This window comes from Centropristis striata, chromosome 13 (genome assembly GCF_030273125.1).
Source record: "Centropristis striata isolate RG_2023a ecotype Rhode Island chromosome 13, C.striata_1.0, whole genome shotgun sequence".
Classification (NCBI taxonomy): Eukaryota; Metazoa; Chordata; class Actinopteri; order Perciformes; family Serranidae; genus Centropristis; species Centropristis striata.
In genome coordinates this window covers 36160278-36180266 of record NC_081529.1, presented here as the reverse complement: position 1 = coordinate 36180266, position 19989 = coordinate 36160278, and the positions used below count along the sequence as shown (strand labels likewise).

Below are 19989 nucleotides of genomic sequence, written 5' to 3'. Positions count from 1 at the left end.
GCAGAATTAGACTGTAATTTCCTTAACATGCAAACGATTGCTGCCTCTTTTCCAGATATGTAGTTTGAATAATTCTGAGGAATTGGACACAGTCAATCTGTCTCAGCAGCAGCGAGTCTGACGTGTCGCACTCACACGAAGCGAGAGAGAAAACAAGATGTTGCTGGGTCTTCTGCTCCTCTTTTCTACACCAGGCAAGTCTTTCTTTTCTTTTATATTTATATTACATTGATGTATCATTGTGGCTGCAGAGCAACTCTTTAATGATGCTCTTCAGTGACATCATGAGTGATGCTGGGCTCCCACCTAAAGAAGTCCCCAGTCCCTAAAGACTAGAAGCTGGAAGTCTTTAGTAAATCTAGTTTTACTGGAGTCACGTTGCTCCGTCATCTCCATGGTTCAGTTTAAGGTAGTAATCTGTTTCATATCAGTCTTTAACTAGTCTTGGGTTTGTCACAGTGACGTAACACAACATGGTTTTGTTCATAATGATTTTGGTTATTATCAAGAATGTTTCCATGACTGTAGATGTAAAAATGACCAAAAAAAGGACACAAAATTATCGAAATAGACACAAATTGACTGAAAATAGATGTAAGAATTATCAAAAAAGACACAATATGACCAAAAATAGATGTAAAATGGCCAAAAAAAGGACACAAAATTATCGAAAAAGACACAAATTGACCAAAACACAAAATGAAATGTAAGAATTATGAAAAATGACACAAAATGACTAAAAATGGATGTAAGAATTATCGAAAAAGACACAGACTGGTTCCAGACCGGCCAGTAAAACCAGTAAAACCACTTCCACAGGAAAAAGTAACATCACAATAATGCCTCAATAAAAATCTAGTGATGTCATATATTTAGATGTTTCTTAGTAAAGAGAACAGTAAGGAGACCCAGTTAAAATGTATCAATAAATGTAGACATAAATAAGTCATAAATAATCAATGATTAATGTTTGATTAACTAAATGAAAGTTGATAGAGCTGATAAATATAATTATTATAATTAAATAGGACATAAATGTATATGATTAATTCATTTCTAAATGTTCCTTTCCTTTATTCTTCCTTTTATCTATTTTTACTGTAAAATAATCAACTTTTCATGTGATAAAAACAGAAACCCTTCTTCAGCTTTGTGAGGGGCATTTAGTGGCGTCTTCTCCTCTTTTTATTGTTGTTGTTGTCGTTGTTTTCAACACAAACCACTGAGTCACACACTAGAGCAGCTGGAGCCAAAAGCTGCTTCTCCTCCATTTAGTCAGTTTTTAGAAAAATGCCGTTTTCCACCATCAATAACCCGTTCATAATATGAGGGGAGAGAGGATTTTTTTTCATCTATTTTCATATTTTAGACTTCACCTGCGTACTGCTGCTGACTTGTGCATTGATAGTATGTTGAAGTCTATATGTTTTGATGTTAAGATTGTATATTTTCTTAAGTCTATATATTCTGCTATTTCAACTATTTTTATATATACCGAATTTCCAATAAAGTACTTGTGATTCTGATTATGGAGCGCGCACATTTTTCACAGTTAACCTCCTTAATTACTGTGTCAAAGTCCCGATCGCCGACCGTTTCTCCTTTGGTTTAACATGGATTATTATTATTATTATTATTATTATTATTATTATTATTATTATTATTATTATTATTATGGAGATGTTAACGCCGCAGGTGAACAGCGATTAATAAAAAGCTCAATTTTTCCTGCCTCCACCTGGAGATCACTACGTCCACCTCGCGCGCAGTGGCAGTAAGTTGATTTGTCGTTGTTTTGTCGATAATCAGCGGGCATGCCGGTGTCGTGCCAAAAAGTGATTGCCTGCCAGAATCTGATTTCTGGCCGCGGGAGCGCGCACGGCAGCCCGTTGAGCGGTAGCGTAAACACGTCTGCTTTTCTCTGGATTAAACGGTCTTAATATGCAGATACACACAACTGTATTATAATGTAATTATAGCAAAGGCATGTGGCTTCGAAAGTTTAACGTTTGTTGTTGCGTAATTATTACAACTGTGGCCAAAAGAAGTGTAGTTTGTAGCGAAATCAGACATGGCAACTACGTGATAGACACGTCTATTTCAGTTTTCACCTCGCAAAAACTGATTGAAGGCATAGTATAGTTACTGAGAGGTTATTTCTGCCTAAATATGACTTGATCTCATTCATGAGCTTCATAATGTAAACACTAGAGCTCACAGGACAGCTTGGAATCCCTTTAAAGCACCATTACAACACAAAATAGGCATTTTCACCTGCCAAAAATGGATTGAAGGCCAGATACAGTTACTCAAAGGTTATTTCTGCCTAAATATGACTTGATCTCATTCATGAACTTCATAATGTAAAGATCTGACCGCTCAACGGGCTGCCGTGCGCGCTCCCGCGGCCAGAAATCAGATTCTGGCAGGCAATCACTTTTTGGAACGACACCGGCGATTTATAGTCATTTGCATGTCATTTGCGTATTCATTTTGGGGAGGGGCGTGGCTGGTGGCTCGTGCATGTGCGCTCAGTTCCACGCAGGTTGGGATGTATCAAGGAAAGGTGCTGAACCTGCGTAAGCACAGTTTGATACATGTGGAGGTGAGATTGCGTGCGTACTTCTCTAGTTTTGGGAGTACGCCATCTTCAGTATGAAAACTACGCACTCTTTGATACATGAGGCCCCAGATGTCTTTAGAGGGGACCAGGTGGGACACCAGAGTTTAACACCAGTCTTTTACAAATCTTTTAAAGTCTTCTGATGTTTAGGGAGCATGGCCGCAGGTCTCAGGTCTCAGGTCTCAGGTCCTCAGGTCTCGGGGCCTCAGGTCTCAGGTCTCGGGGCCTCAGGTCTAAGGGCCTCAGGTCTCAGGTCCTCAGGTCTCAGGTCTCAGGTCTCAGGGCCTCGGGGCCTCAGGTCTCGGGGCCTCAGGTCTCGGGGCCTCAGGTCTCGGGGCCTCAGGTCTAAGGGCCTCAGGTCTCGGGGCCTCAGGTCTCAGGTCTCAGGGCCTCAGGTCTCAGGTCTCAGGTCCTCAGGTCTCAGGTCTCGGGGCGTCAGGTCTCGGGGCCTCAGGTCTAAGGGCCTCAGGTCTAAGGGTCTCAGGTCCTCAGGTCTCAGGGCCTCAGGTCTCAGGTCCTCAGGTCTCAGGTCTAAGGGCCTCAGGTCTAAGGGCCTCAGGTCTAAGGGTCTCAGGTCCTCAGGTCTCAGGTCTCAGGTCTCGGGGCCTCAGGTCACAGGTCTCGGGGCCTCAGGTCTAAGGGCCTCAGGTCTCGGGGCCTCAGTTCTAAGGGCCTCAGGTCTCGGGGCCTCAGGTCTAAGGGCCTCAGGTCTAAGGGCCTCAGGTCTCGGGGCCTCAGGTCTCGGGGCCTCAGGTCTAAGGGCCTCAGGTCTCGGGGCCTCAGGTCTCGGGGCCTCAGTTCTAAGGGCCTCAGGTCTCGGGGCCTCAGGTCTAAGGGCCTCAGGTCTCGGGGCCTCAGGTCTCGGGGCCTCAGGTCTCGGGGCCTCAGGTCTCGGGGCCTCAGGTCTAAGGGCCTCAGGTCTAAGGGCCTCAGGTCTCGGGCCTCAGGTCTCGGGGCCTCAGGTCTCGGGGCCTCAGGTCTAAGGGCCTCAGGTCCAAGGGCCTCAGGTCTCGGGGCCTCAGGTCTAAGGGCCTCAGGTCTCGGGGCCTCAGGTCTAAGGGCCTCAGGTCTAAGGGCCTCAGGTCTGATATACTTTTATGAAAGCAGGAATCAGTCACATCTCTAATTTATATTTTTTTTTAAAAATTAGAGATAAATCAGTTAAAATGTGCTCAGTCTCTGTGTTTCACTGCTGGGTTCCACTTGATACCTGCACTAATTAAACACGTATAAAACATGTATGAAGAGTTATTCATAGCTATATATATATATATATATATATATATATATATATATGTATATATATATATATATATATATATATGTATATATATATATATATATATATGTATATATATATATATATATATATGTATATATATATATATATATATATGTATATATATATATATATATATATATATATATATATGTGAACAGTATGCATGTGTCTCTACAGGCCTGTGTGCTGGAGGTCGGCACCATTTCATTTCTGACCTGAAGACTTTTACTGAAGCACAAAGTTACTGCAGAGAGAAACACACAGACCTGGTCACTGTAGAGAGCATGGAGCATGTGGAGTTCCTGAACAGCTTGGCAGCAACAGCAGGATTTTCCTCTGTGAGTTCACTTTCCTCTTTCTTTCCTTTGGGTGGATTAAAGTTTATTAAATCTGAACCGTGATACTTCACAGAAACGTTTTAATGTTGTTTTTAAAAAAATACTGAACGAGGACGAAGGATTTAGTTCCCCATTGAACGTTCATCATAAGGGATCTGTTCATGTATGAAAAGCAGGAAGTATTACAGGAAACAGAACCTGTTTCACTGTTCATATGGACACATGAATATTATTAATACACTCATGTGTTTCAGAACACCTGGATCGGACTGTATGAAGGCAGCTGGAGCTGGTCACTGTCAGACACAAGCTTCTACGGACCAGGAGAGGAGGAGTTCAGACGATGGGATTCTCAACAACCAGACAATTCAGGAGGTGATAAACACTGCACAAAGATGAAACATAATGGAAAATGGGATGATGCCAGCTGCACAGAGAACATTCGGGCCGTCTGCTGTGATGTGAGAGGTGAGAATATTGCTGAGTGAAGGTAAAACAGAGCAGTTGAGCTTGTTGAGCTCTCCTCTTCTCTGCTGCTCTCTGCCTCTCTGTCTCCAGTTACAGTTAAAGCAGATGGACGTGAGTCCTGCCTTCATTTATATAAATATATAAATGTTTCTATAAAGAGCTCCATCATCAACAGCTTTATCCCACCTCACTGTCTCAGTCAACAGGGCTGCAAGAGAAGGAGTTGATATGCACACAGCTCCACGTTTCATTCATTAACCCTTCTAATGCACAACATGCTCTAAAGTCACCCTCATTCATTCCCATGTTATTTAATATAATATTGTTATTCAATATAATATTGTTATTTAATGCTGCTGTGTGTTTCTGTGCTCTATCTTTTGATATCAACTTATTTTATGATTGAATATTCCAAGTATTCTTTAATTATCTTGTTTTTGATAACAACAGATCATTATTTACTTTTTGCCTCATACTTTATGAAGAAAAACAGTTTATGTATTATTACACAGCTAACTACTTGGCTAACTTCTTGGCTTAGCTAACTACTTAGCCAAGAAGTTAGCTAGTTAGTTAGCTTAGCAAGCTACTTGGCTATAAAATGGATATGGGTCATTTTTGACCCATGTTGTGCATTAGAATAGTAGTGACACAAAAAGGGATTTTATTCAAATATGAATGAAGGAAAACATAAAATTAGGATGTATGATAATCAAAAAACAAACTAATTGAGGAAAACCTGGAATACTGAATGATGAAAATAATTTATTGCAAAGATATAGAACATAAAAACTCATACATAACAGTCCACTTTAGACCCATAATGTGCATAAAAAGGTTAAGAAACATCAAACTGCTGAGAAAAATATTAATACGGAGAGAAACTCAAATATAAAGTTTGCATCAGTGTTGTGTGTTATGTTGCCTCTGCACAGCTCTTCTCTGGATCTATTTTCAGGGCAGGATGTGACATTTGTCCTCACTGACGACGAAATGACCTGGACCGAGGCCCAGAGCTACTGCAGAGAACGCCACACAGACCTGGCCAGTGTGAGGAACCAGGAAGAGAACCAGAAGGTCAAGGAGCTGGTTCCAGGAGGAGGAGAATATGTCTGGATCGGCCTTTTCAGAGACTCCTGGAAGTGGTCCGATGGAAGCAGCTCCTCGTTCAGATACTGGGCGCCAGGGGAACCTAATGGTCAAAATGAGAATTGTGCAGTAGCAGATTTCAGCTCCTCTGGAGGATGGTGGGACGTGGGCTGTGACGGGACACATCCATTCATCTGCTACAGTCCACTTAAGTGGTAATCACTGATTCAAACAGTATTTATATTAGATTTAGGTTTACTTTAGCATGAAATGAGAAAATAAAAATAATTTCTGGACAATACATGTGAACACTCAGGATGTTGGTGTTAGCGTGCAGTGAGACCAACTGCAGATCATCAGTTAGTGTTGATTTAAATGTGAGAATATATCATCAGATGGAGGAAGTAACTGCTGATAACTTAGTGATAAACCCCTGAACGCCCCCTGGCAGCTCTAAACTGACCACCATCGATATTAGGTTCACGAGAACGAGACGAGATTTTAAGAAAACTACAATGACACAATATCTGACTGGACCCTTATTTAACCGAGTTGCATTTTGAAATGTTTTATTATAACTCTTTACATGCATGATGTAAGCATGAGCTTTTACTAAACTTCTTCTTCCAAAAATTGAAACTAAAACTAAAATTTATAAAAGTTTAAATAAAATGAATAAAAAAATTAAATCCCCCAGAGGAATTAATTAATTAATTAATTAATAGACTCCGGAGGTGACGTATGGTTTTCGGCCGTAGCGTAATCGCTTAGCGACAGTTTCGACCGTGATCCCTGATCACATGCACGGGAGACTAAACAAAGCAGCATGGCTAATAATCATAAACATAGCGATCGTCAAACAGAGATCGCTAAGTGAACACCTCCTGCAGCAGCAGCACATACACACTGTACTGCTACAGAGCTAACTGTTAGCCTGTTAGCACATACACACTGTACTGCTACAGAGCTAACTGTTAGCCTGTTAGCACATACACACTGTACTGCTACAGAGCTAACTGTTAGCCTGTTAGCACATACACACTGTACTGCTACAGAGCTAACTGTTAGCCTGTTAGCACATACACACTGTACTGCTACAGAGCTAACTGTTAGCCTGTTAGCACATACACACTGTACTGCTACAGAGCTAACTGTTAGCCTGTTATCACATACACACTGTACTGCTACAGAGCTAACTGTTAGCCTGTTAGCACATACACACTGTACTGCTACAGAGCTAACTGTTAGCCTGTTAGCACATACACACTGTACTGCTACAGAACTAACTGTTAGCCTGTTATCACATACACACTGTACTGCTACAGAGCTAACTGTTAGCCTGTTAGCACATACACACTGTCCTGCTACAGAGCTAACTGTTAGCCTGTTAGCAACTCTTCTTAAGGAGTCGCCGGCCCCTGTGACGTCATTCTGGCTGCTTCTCCTCCTTCTCCTCCTCTTCTTCTTTTCCTTTTACTGCCCCACCAGGTCACAAATAGAAGTTTGAATAACTCACAAATCTCGCAAGAGATTTAATGTCTTCTTTTATATCAACAGGATGCTGATTATTATCCACGCAGAAATCTCTGAACTGATCATGTTTTATTGTCTTTTTAAAGCATCTTCGAACTAAACGATGAGCTGTGATGGAGGGAAGGCTGAAGCAGGTAAATCATCTTTTCATTCAAATTTTATGCAAAAACTGAGCAAACAAATGATGAAACTTTATTGGCCCTCAGAGAGTGAATTCACATTAAAGCAGTAAAAGAAACAGTCTGAGGAGGAAACAGATAAAGAGACATTTAAAAGATTGAATAGAGCAAAATCATTCACAAACTATATGTTATAAACATTACAATGCTTTGGACAGCAACGTGACATGAGAAGTAAATAGTGTCCAGGTGGAATTGTGACTATTAACCCATAAGAACCCACTTCAAATGTTCTATAATCTCCAATATTCAGCTTTATGCTTCACATTAACTCATTAAGTCCCTTAGAAAGACTGTTTGACTGTGACAGGAAGTGACTTCTCCAAAATGTTTCTGTGACTGGAAACAGAAAAGTGGAAAAGTAGCTAATTTCAAAATGCTTATTTTTTGTTACGAGACTATGTTTAAACCCATTTAACAATTCTAATCCGTTAATAGGGTTTCCTGTATTGCATTTAACCTGTTTTGACCATATTTCCTGAATAAATTAATATAAAAAAAGTAACAAAAATTTCACTGTGACGTATACGTCACATCAGGCTTTTAACCTAAAAATCAAAAACCTGATGTGACGTATTTGTCACAATAACAAAAATGGCAATTATTTTCACTGTTTAAATTATTTTAAATTATTATATATGCTCTGCTGTTCAATTTAAAGTACATTTGACCAAATATAAACAAAAAATAATCCTATCCTATCCTGTCACAATTTTGATAAATGTTGTGGAGATGCAAAGAAAAAGGCTAATTTGTGTTTCTGTAAGCAGAAAAATTGTCTAGTTTATTTATTTTAAAATAAGAAATATCATAAACGTAAATTCCATTAATGGCCAATGTAACATGTATGTCACATCACAGATCTTTGACATTTAGGGGTAGTATTTAAAAAAAAAACACATCAGAAATCTATTCTACGTGGTCCACTTGGTCTGTGGTATATCAATTAGCAATTAGCAGATTAATCAACTTGTTGCAGCTGTTTTTTTTTTTATAATCAAATAATCATTTTAGTCATTTTACAAGCTCAAATGTCAAATATCTGCTGGTTAAAGCTTCTCCAATTTAAAGATTCAATGTTTTTATTGGTCATATATGGTCATGAACTTATATATACTTACTATTTAAACGTATACAAACTGGTAATAGGCCACTCCATTATTTTCACTGTTTAAATGATTTTAAATTAATATATATGCTCTGCTGTTCAATTTAAAGTACATTTGACCAAATATAAACAAAACATAACCCTATCCTATCCTGTCACAATTTTAATATATGTTGTGGAGATGCAAAGAAAAAGGCAAATTTGTGTTTCTGTACGTGGAAAAAGTGTCTAGTTTATTTATTTTAAAATAAGAAATATCATAAACATAAATTCCATTAATTCCCAATTCCCATTCCCAATGTAACGTATATGTCACATCACAGATCTTTGACATTTAGGGATAGTATTTAAAAAAACAAAAACATCATAAATGTGTTCTATGTGGTCCACTTGGTCTGTGGTATATCCCCCATCATTTTCCTTCCAGGATAAATAGATCTGGGTTCTTATGGGTTAATGAATCAACACGCAGTAAAAACTTCTATCTGCCACCAAACAAACTAAGAAAAGGTCCAAATACAATCCAGTGATGTGAGAAAAGCCCGAGCCTTTACAGGAGAAGAAACGGGGAAAGTCACAAACTATCGTGCGAGTAAAAAAAAAAGCTGAAAAAGAGCTTCAGAAGATGTAATGTAAAGAACAAAGCAGAATGTAATAATAATGTTTGTCAGCTCCAACAGAAGCTGAAGGACCAGAAGCTGAAGGACCAGAAGCTGAAGGACCTGAAGCTGAAGGACCAGAAGCTGAAGGACCAGAAGCTGAAGGACCTGAAGCTGAAGGACCAGAAGCTGAAGGACCAGAAGCTGAAGGACCTGAAGCTGAAGGACCAGAAGCTGAAGGACCAGAAGCTGAATAACGACGTCAGACTGAGTTTTTTTCGTTTCTTTAGTTTTACCATTAATTAAGGTCAACTTTCATAGAATTGCTTGAAATTTTCAGCATATGTGCCCCTCTGCATCCTGCAAATTATTATTATAAATTATTATTATTATTAGGGCCTCGGGGCAATCGCACCGAGCACTGGTCCCATACAGCAATAGCTGTAGGGACCAGTGCGCGACGTAAGTCACGAAAAACTGCCCAAAATTTTGCATTGAAATGAATGGGATGGCTGACAAAAAATGAGCGAAAAAGAACAATAATTGGAGATTTTTAAACGTCTACTTCTCCGGCATAATTTCACCAAGAGACTCCATTCAAACTTCAAACAGTAGACACAAGTCTTGTGTATCGGTGTATTAATCCACGTTTCGATAGGTCATATAGTTTTTTATCAATCCCTGTTCAATGACCAGGATCATTTTTGGAGAAATTCTGAGATTATAATGGGTGTGTATTGCACGGAATGTTCGTGTCACGGTGTGTGACATCATCGCCAGAGTGTAGAGGGAGAGAAAAAACTGTCAAAAAATAAATTTGAAAACTGCGCTCCAGGCCGCAAATTCCACTCTACAGAAATAATTTATACATAGAAACGTAGGAAAATTAGTCTTCTCCCTCACAATCCTCTGGTAAAGCTGTCAGAGTTATAGTTTGGGCGTAGGACGCACAGATGATCCACCAACACCACCAACAGCCTCATTGGCTCCCATATTAAAAACGCAGGAAGATTTCTGAAAAAGGGAGATGGAACAGTTTTTTTAGATCGCTCTAACAAAGCTATTTTTTAATTTTTCTTAAAAAAAATCATATGTAGACGTTCAGGAAGAATTCGGGACGCTCAAAGTGAAGTCGGATCAATGATAGGTATTATGGTTTTGCCAAAAATGCTTTCTGTTCGAGGCCAGAAATTCCACCTGTCAATGTTCCGGGACATTAACAGGTGTAAGTTAATACTGTTGATTGCCTTTGATACCCATCATCCTCATGGACCCCAGGACATCAGACTGGTTTTAGGACACGTAGAAAAAAATTATTACCAACTTCTTTTCACCTTTTAAGGCAACTAATGACTAATTTCATTATTATTGGTTAATTTTAGTCAAATATACAAAATTAGACCTCATTTCAGGGGGGAAGAAAAGTAACAAAAAACCTGAATATTTTTTTCAATAGTTATAGTGAAATAATAATATATTTATGTGAATGCACAGAGTAGGTTATGTCAACTTTTAGTGAAACTTATGTTTTAAAATCATTGTTCATTTTTGGATGACAGCAAAAAAAGGTTAATTTCCATATTTTTTTCATTATTATTGGTCAATATTTAGCCTGGGTATACCCAGACTGCCTTGCACGCTCAAATTTAATTTCGAACTGCGAAAGGGTCTGGAATCCAGGAAGCATTCGTAGCCCTGTTTTAGGGATCCAATCACAGAGCGGGGAGGGACGGCAAGATGATGACGTGTACTACTCGGCACTTGGAAGCTTGTAGTTTTCTTACGGATCCAACATGGCTGCTGCAGACGCGAAACTCTCTTTAGCTGTAGATGGTGTTTTAAATAGTTTAGAGTGAAAGTTGAAAGGCGAAAGGTCTCTCGGCGGCTCCGCTGTCCCCCGGCTCGGAACGAGATCACCGGTAGCGCCGTACCGGCGAGACCGCCGGTACGGCGCTACCGGTGATCTCGTTCCGAGCCGGGGGACAGCGGAGCCCCCAGAGACCCCCAGCAGCTTGTTTGTTGCCCATAAAATCAGTGGATGTGTGTGGCTGAATGACATGAGGGGGAATAAAGCGTGAAAATAAATAATCTTGCAGAAAGCGAGAACTGGAGAAGCAAAGCAGCAAACAACACTCTCTCACAGACACACACACAACAATCATCCATCTCTGTTGCTCTACTACGTCATCTGGTATAACTGATCTGATTGGCTAAGAGCTACCTACAGACGCTTTGATAGACATTCTAAGCGCCCAATAAACGGCTCCGGAGGATTGTTAACCACACCTCCTCTACGGAGAAATGCATTGCTCGTTGCCAGACTAGACCTCATTTGAGAATAGTCTGGTGTTAGCCAGGCTAGTCAATTTTAGTAAAATTTACTAAATTAAGGCCTCATTTCCAGGTTTGACTGTGTGTAAGTTGACTTGTGTGTGTAAAGTCGACGGGAGGAGTTCATTAAGGGTTAATTTAGATTTTGTTAATCAGAGAAAAGTGTGTTTCTTTGTGTGATGTGTGACAATAGAGCTGCAACAATTAGCAGATTAATCCACTCGTTGCAGCTGTTTATTTAATAATCAAATCATAATTTTAGTCATTTTACGAGCTCAAATGTCAAATATCTGCTGCTTCCAGCTTCTCCAGTTTAAAGATTTAATGTTTTTATTGGTCATAAACTGATATTTACTTGGTTTATTAAGTTTGAATTGATGTGTTTGCTGTGGGAAATTATAACAGGCAATGTTTTATTATTTTTCACCTTTAAAGATTTAATGTTTTTATTGGTCATAAACTGATATTTACTTATATTTAAACATATACAGACTCTTGATTTATTAAGTTTAATTCATGTGTTTGCTGTGGGAAGTTATAACAGGCAATGTTTTATTATTTTTCACATTTTATAGGTCAGATAATATAAATTAGATTTGACTGGAATCCACCTTTAAACTTTAATGTTGTGTGGAAACGTTCAAATCTACTTTCAGTAACACTTTACAATAACTAACTAAATAATGTTTATAGATGGTTTATAAACCAATTATTAACCATTTACAAAGTGCTATACATATTTAATCTTTAAATGTTTTCAACCAATTTCTTAAAGGTATATGAATAATTTCAAAATCATTAATATACTTAATATGGTGCTAAAAATGTTATAATGAGTGAAACTAAAACTATTAATTGTAATTTTATTGTTTGTTAATGGTAATGTAACTATAAACTTACATTAATATACCATCTATTTGCCATTTATAAATGATTTAGTTAGTTAAACATTAATAAATTATGTATTTACCATTCTAAATGGCCTATATACAGTTTATAAATGATGATTAAACATTAATAAACTATCTGTTTACCATTTATAAATGATAGTTATTGTAAATTGTTACCCAAATATGAATATTTAATGTTTTTTTTGTCTATCTGGTCCTAATCTTATATTTACTTATATTTAAACGTGTTGGTTTATTAAAACAAGATATTTGATTTTGTGTGTTTGTGCTGTGGGGATTTATTACAGAGATTTTTCACTATTTTCTGACATTTCATTGATAAGATTAATAAAATTAAATTACACATATTCTCTATGATGAGATCAGATATTTGGTTCCTTCAACTTCATATGTTTTGGTTTTAGAAATTAAAGTGTCACTGTTATACATTTTATTTAATTAATAATGAAATAAAGTCCAAACAAAGTAATGTATAATGAAAAAACATAATAATGTGTCCAATTAATTTAATAAACGTCTTTAAATATTTCACAAATTGTTGCTTTATTTATATTTGTGTGATGATTTATTTTGTATTTTATAACAGAGATAATAAAGAAGACTTTCCATAATCCTGCTGATTTATAACAATAAATGTCCTCTGTGATCTATAATCTTTTTATAAAGTTTCATCATCTCTGAGATGTTTTTAGCTTCATTAAGGGTTATAATAGTTGACTGGCTGTTCCTGCTGTTTATTAATTATTCTAAATGATTTTTCTCATCACTTAAATAAAACTGCATGCTAGTAATAAAGCAAGAAAGATTTGTGTGGAGACATTTCAATTCCTGTTGTTTTCATTTATTCCACTTTATTTCAGTCCGAGCTCCTTTAGTTGTTGTTTTTTCCCCTTTTTGTTTGTTTTTAAACCAATTTCTTAAAGGTATATGAATCATTTCAAAATCATTAACATACGTCAATATACGTCAACATTTTTTTTATAATTAGTGCAACTAAATCTATTAATAAACTATTAATTATAATTAAATTGTTTGTTAATGGTAAAGTAACTATAAACTTACATTAATATACCAATTATTTGTCATTTATAAATGATTTAGTTAGTTAAACATTAATAAATTATATATATTTTTATTTTTATTTGTTATATACATATATAATGTGTGCGCACGCGCGCGCGCACACACACACACACACACACACACACAGGGGTACCATTATTGTCGTTGTTTAATACTCACTCCTGTATTATTGTGCAATAAAAATAAATAAATAAATAAATAATGTATTTACCATTCTAAATTGCCTATATATGGTTTATAAATGATGATTAAACATTAATAAAATATCTGTTTACCATTTATAAATGATGGTTATTGTGCAGAACGTCCCCATGGTGCATCAGTGGCTCTTTGATTATGTTTGATTCATAAGCATGATGAATTAATTAATTATTTATGTATTGAAGCCTATTCTTCTTCTTTTTTAATTTAAATGTTATCTTAATTCAGGCCAACAGGTTTCATACAACGTAGGATATTTTCCCTTCTTAAAAACAACAGAAAACATAATTTCTCTTAGATTTACAGGTTCCTGATGCAGAGGAAAAGCAAAGAAAAGGAAAAGAAAACTAAATCATAGAAAACATCCATATTCATAGTTATATATCAACATCAGTTTCCTTCCCAGGCCCAATTTTTTAACATTTTTATTTATTCAAATTATGAACAGTTCATATAAGGGGGAGTTTCACTTTAATTCTCTGAAAGAAAATAAATAAAGAAAAAGGGACATTAGTTTATTAGTTTATTATTAAGATCCCCATTAGCTGCAGCAAAGCCACAGCTATTCTTCCTGGGGTCCAACAGTATCAAATATACAGTTAAAAACACAAAACATAATGAAAATAAAAAATAAAACAAAACAAAAAATTATTCACATATTAATCCATATTACACACATTTCTACATATATGTATACATCATTACAAAAATCTACTAACACATAATACATATGTTGTATATACACCTTCGTTCTACAGCATATACATTATAATAACACATATCATATATCAATAGAAATATACTACATACATATAAATATACCATGTTTTCCTAATTTTGATAAATACTGTTTTATTAATATTTTGAATTGCTTTATGTTAGTGTTGAGTTTGATATTTTTAGGCAGTGAATTCCATTATTTCATACCTCTAAACAGAAACGTGTGCTTGATGGCGTTAGATCTTGCTTTAAGTAATGTAAAGTTTACTACAGCTGCATGTCTGCTGATATATTTATGACTCTCTGCACTAAAAGCAAGGTTTTTAAACAAAATAGAAGGTGCTTTTAGGACAGATATATTTCTAATAACAACTAGCAGTGAGTACAATAGTCTGTCTTTGACCAATAACCAATTTAGTTCCTTGTGCATAGAGATAATATTTGTCCTGTAGTCACACTTTAGTATTGTGCGGCAGCTCTATTCTGTATACATTGTAGTTTATTTAACATGTCTCCAGTGGCATTCGACCAAACTGCTGGGCAATAGTCGAGATGTGATAATATTATCGATTGGATTGCTGTTTTCAAGATTTTTGGATTCATAAAAGTTGCATGTCTTCTTAGAATTGATATCGCTCTGCCCATCTTTGCAATCATATTATTAATGTGTTTTTTCCATGATAATTTGTTATCAACTGTCATTCCCAGCAATTCGGTCTCATGTACCTGGTCTATAGAGATATCATTCATTTTAATATTTAATAAATATCTATCAATATTATAATTTGAGCCTACAATGATGCAGTTAGTTTTAGATATGTTCAGGAAAAGCTTGTTTACTTTAACCCATTCAGCCACACCTTCTAGTTCCTCATCTATAATAATTTCTAAGTCATTATTAGTAGATGCTGATGTATAGATGGTTGCGTCATCCGCATACATAATTGTGTTAGCTTTCTCTAATACATACGGTAAATCATTTGTGAAAATACTGAATAATAAAGGACCAAGGCAGCTCCCTTGAGGTACTCCACATGTCATGGTTTTGGTTTCTGAGTAGCTGCCATTAAAAAATACTGTTTGTGTCCTGTTTGATAGATAGCTATAAAACCAATCAAGTGCAGTTTGCTCAAAGCCATAGCAGGACAGTTTCGTTAGTAGTAAGTGATGATCAATTACATCAAAAGCAGCTGAGAAATCCAGAAATACAATACCAACCATGTTTTTGTTTTCAATTGCTCTAAGCCAATCATCGGACATGCTAGTCAGCGCCGTTGCCGTGGAGTGAGCCCTTCTGTAAGCATGTTGAGAGTTACAAATAATGTCATAAGCAGATAAATATTTATTAATTTGTTCAAATACAATGGATTCCATTATTTTTCCTAATACTGGTAATAAACTTATAGGACGGCTATTTGAGCCGGAAAAGGGCATTTTCTTATTTTTTGGCAGTCAGATTATTTTTGCCTGCTTCCACGCTTGTGGACATGTACCACACATAAAACTGAAATTAATTATATGGGCTAATGCAGGAGCTATCTCATCAGCAGCTATTTTGAGAAGCCTGCTGTCAAGGCGATCAACACCCGGTGGTTTGTCTTTCCAGTTTTTTACGAAATCCTTTACCTTGTTAATGCTTATATTCTCCAGTTTAAACTTGGAGTTTTTTCCATTCATGATTTTATTTCTCATTAATAGGTGAGATATATCATTATTTAGATTAGACATGTTTTCTTTCAATTTTTCTAGTTTGCTAATAAAATAATAATTTAAATAGTTTGCAATTTCATTGGGCTTGGTGATGAACGTGCCATTTGCCTCCATAAAGGATGGATTTGTTTTGTTTTTTCTACCTGTCAGATCATTTAAAACATTCCATAGTTTTTTATTATCATTACCTACCCCCTTAACTCGATTTTCAAAGTAAATTTTCTTTTTTTTTCTGTTAAGTTTGGTAACAGAGTTTCTCATTTTCTTATAGAGGTCCCAGTCACATATATTTCCTGTTATGCTTGCAGTTTTTTTCATTTGATCTCTCATTCTCATAGCATCTTTAATTTCTTTACCAGGGTGTTTTGGCATTCCTGACAGTAAACTTCTTTAGTGGTGCATGTTTCTCCACTAGAGGCAAAAATAAATTGTTGAACTTCAATAGAGCAATTTCAGGATTATTGGCTGCTAAGACTTCAGACCAACAGATTTTTTTCACATCACTAACAAATACATCTTGATTGAACCGTTTATATGACCTTTTAAGAATGATTTTGGGTCCAGGATTACTTACTTTGATGTTTCTTACAACTATGACCAGGTTGTGATCACTGCTGCCGATGGGCACAGACAATATCTCATTACACAGATCTGGACAATTTGTATAAATATGGTCTATGCACGTTGATGTTTTAGTGCCATCCTGCTTTACACATATTCTCGTAGGTTTATTTATAACTTGAGTAAGTCCACATGTATTTGTGGCAGTTTGCATCTTGTTTTTCAAAGGGCAGTTATGAGCAAACCAGTCAATGTTAAAATCTCCCATGAAGTAAATATCCTGACCCACAACAGCATTATTATCTAACATATCACATATTATGTCAAGATATTCATTCTTGGCGCTAGGTGGTCTGTAGCAGCATCCTAGTAGTATAGGCTTTCGATGAGGTAGATATGCTTGTAACCATAGTATTTCGATATTGTATTTCATCATATCAGTACAAATTTTCACAGGCACATGATCCTGAACATAAAAAGCTACTCCCCCACCATATTTATTTCTATCATTTCTGTAAATGTTGAAACCTTTAATCTCTAGCTCAGTATCTTCAATGGAAGAGTCCAGGTGAGTTTCTGAGATAGCAAGAAAGTGCAATTTGTGTTCAAATAACATTTCACCTGTTGACCTCATTTATTTTGTTTCTAAGACTGTTTATGTTAATATGTGCAATACCTAAGCCTCTCTTTGGTTGTTTGTGTTGTGACATGATTGTGTTAGTCATTCATCTCTTAAAGAGTATTTTATGTAGGCATACCTTCATACCCAGCTTAGCATGGAGTGCTGGTGCGAGGATGGATGATTAGCCTGTCATGTCTAAGATAGGCGATATCTCCTCTTTCACGTGCTGCTTTCATCTTTGGCATCAGTTCTTTCCTTTTATGTCTTACAGCGTCCGTGTAGTCCTCATTGATGAATATCTTAGTGCCCTTGAGGTTCTTGGCCCTTTGCAAGACCGCAGCCTTGTCCATAAAAGCCTTCCTTAAAACGCAGGAACTTAACAACTATAGATCTTGGTCTTTCTCTGGAAGCTTCAGGTTTACCTGTGCGGTGTGCACGTTCCACCTCAATCTCCCTCTGTAGCTGCAACTTCTGCTTCAGCATGTCCTTTACTTTTTCCTCTGAGTCCGCCCAGGATTCACCTGGAGTTTCAGGTATTCCATCAATCACAATGTTATTCCGCCTTGATTGACCCTCGAGGTACTCATGCTTGTCCAGGATGACCTGCAAACTCTCACATAACTTCATGATGTCCGTTTGAATTGTGTTGCAGTGATCAGACTGTTTAGCTTGAGTGATTTTCAGTTCATCAACATCTTTCTGTGTGTATTGGATGCTTGACTTCAGATCCTGCACTTCTTTCGTTATTGCATCCACCCTGGAGTTTGTTGAGTCCATAATGACTTTGACAAAGCTTTTGAATATATCTTGTTGTTGTTGTAATAGAGCAGTGAACATGTCTTTCTGCTGATTCAGTAGGTCATTTACCTGCGTGAGCGATACATACTCCTCCTCAGTGTTTTTCTGCTGCTTTGGTCCCATTTTCTGTTGAAACCTGGCCTAACCCTTGCCTGGTGGGGTCTGGCTGTCTGGCTGGAGCCTGGCCTGGTAGTAACTGGCTGTGGAAACTGGCTGCTGCTGGAGCTGGCCTGGTGGTAGCTGGCTCCTGCTAGAGCCTGGCCTGGTGGTAGCTGGCTGCTGCTGGAGCCTGGCCTGTTGGTAGCTGGCTGCTGTTGGAGCCTGGCCTGTTGGTAGCTGGCTGCTGCTGGAGCCTGGCCTGTTGGTAGCTGGCTGCTGCTGGAGCCTGGCCTGTTGGTAGCTGGCTGCTGCTGGAGCCTGGCCTGTTGGTAGCTGGCTGCTGCTGGAGCCTGGCCTGTTGGTAGCTGGCTGCTGCTGGAGCCTGGCCTGTTGGTAGCTGGCTGCTGCTGGAGCCTGGCCTGGTGGTAGCTGGTTGCTGCTGGCATATATATAGACAATTACAACAAAACTAAATGAAGCCTATTCTTCAATAAAAAAATAAAATAATTCATTAATCATTTTAATTAGATATTTTTGAACAGAACAACACTTGAGAGCAAATGGCACCCTGTGGATATTCTGGTGTTTTTTGTCATGCACCAAAAGTTCAAAACTACAAGAAGAGCTTAGGACCCTGCTGCTGCTGCTGCTGCTGACCCAGTCTGGAGCTTTTCTTTGCACTGTAATAAATTATTCTGTAGTCACTTAATTTTACTTAATATATTTGATAAAATGTTTTAAATATAAATGCGTCCTTGATTTTGAGGCAGTTGTTTAAGTAACTTTAATATAAAAATGTTTGAGATAGAATCTACTAATTTTGATCACATTAAATATAATCTTTATGTGTATGTAATTCTAAATCAAGAGAATTCTGAATGAATCCAACACAATATAATTAGTCCGTTTTTAATTGACAGGCACTTCCTGTTAAGTTGTTATTAACTCAACTTGTAACGTAGTTAGATTTAATTAATAATATTGCGTGCAATCTGTTGCCGCAATTTTATTGAGTAGCTATTGTTTATCTTTTTTTACATTGCAGCCAACGCTCCATTTCTCCAGCATCAGTTATAGCTAGCTGCTAGCTGCAGTTGGCTAGCTGCTAGCTGCTAGCCAACTGCAGCTGCAGTAAAGCAACAACACACTAGTTTTTTTTCTTTTTGTTTGTTTATTTTTTCCGCTGTGCTCACTGAACAGAATGTCACAGTTCAGATCAGATAAACTCAGTTGATACGATGAATTTTGGACAAATAATGAAGCAGACAACAACTAAAACAATTCTCTGTCTGAAATTATGTCATTGAATATTGATTTTGTGCATTTATATCTTTTCCAAAATGATTTGGCGACCCCCAGAAATCATCTCGCGACCCCAATTGGGGTCGGGACCCCAAGGTTGAGAATAGCTGCTGTAAATGACAGCAAGACAGATGAAGTGTTTGGTTCATAAACATTACAGCGACTGTGCTGATGCTCTGGATTCAAAAAACTGCTCTGTCATCAAGAGCCTTGGTGTCACTTTCAACAGTGATTTCAAATTTGAAAGGCAAATTGTCTATGTGGTCAAAAGTTCCTTATTCCATCTGTGACTTCTGTCCAGGATGAAACCATCCCTCTGTCCTAGTGACCTGGAGAAGCTCATTCATGCCTTCATTTCATTGATTTTTGCACCTGGTTGTATGTAGGTTTAGACCAGCGCTCATTGTGACGCCTACAACTTGTTAGGGCCTC

At 37.4% G+C, this 19989-nt stretch overlaps 2 protein-coding genes across 2 annotated transcripts; both read left to right on the top strand.

The window, feature by feature from the left end:
• Positions 1 to 4123: 4123 nt before the first annotated feature.
• LOC131983434 (perlucin-like) lies at positions 4124 to 4731 on the top strand. Its single transcript, XM_059348143.1, has 2 exons — positions 4124 to 4243; positions 4498 to 4731. The coding sequence occupies exons 1-2, from the start codon at positions 4190 to 4192 to the stop codon at positions 4729 to 4731; spliced, it is 288 nt and encodes a 95-aa protein (XP_059204126.1). The 5' UTR covers positions 4124 to 4189.
• A 1233-nt stretch (positions 4732 to 5964) lies between these two features.
• LOC131983806 (eukaryotic translation initiation factor 2-alpha kinase 1-like) lies at positions 5965 to 9525 on the top strand. The gene is made up of 3 exons (XM_059348616.1): positions 5965 to 6015; positions 7420 to 7467; positions 9292 to 9525. Exons 2-3 carry the CDS (start codon positions 7447 to 7449, stop codon positions 9523 to 9525), a joined length of 255 nt encoding a protein of 84 aa, XP_059204599.1. The 5' UTR covers positions 5965 to 6015; positions 7420 to 7446.
• Positions 9526 to 19989: the final 10464 nt, after the last annotated feature.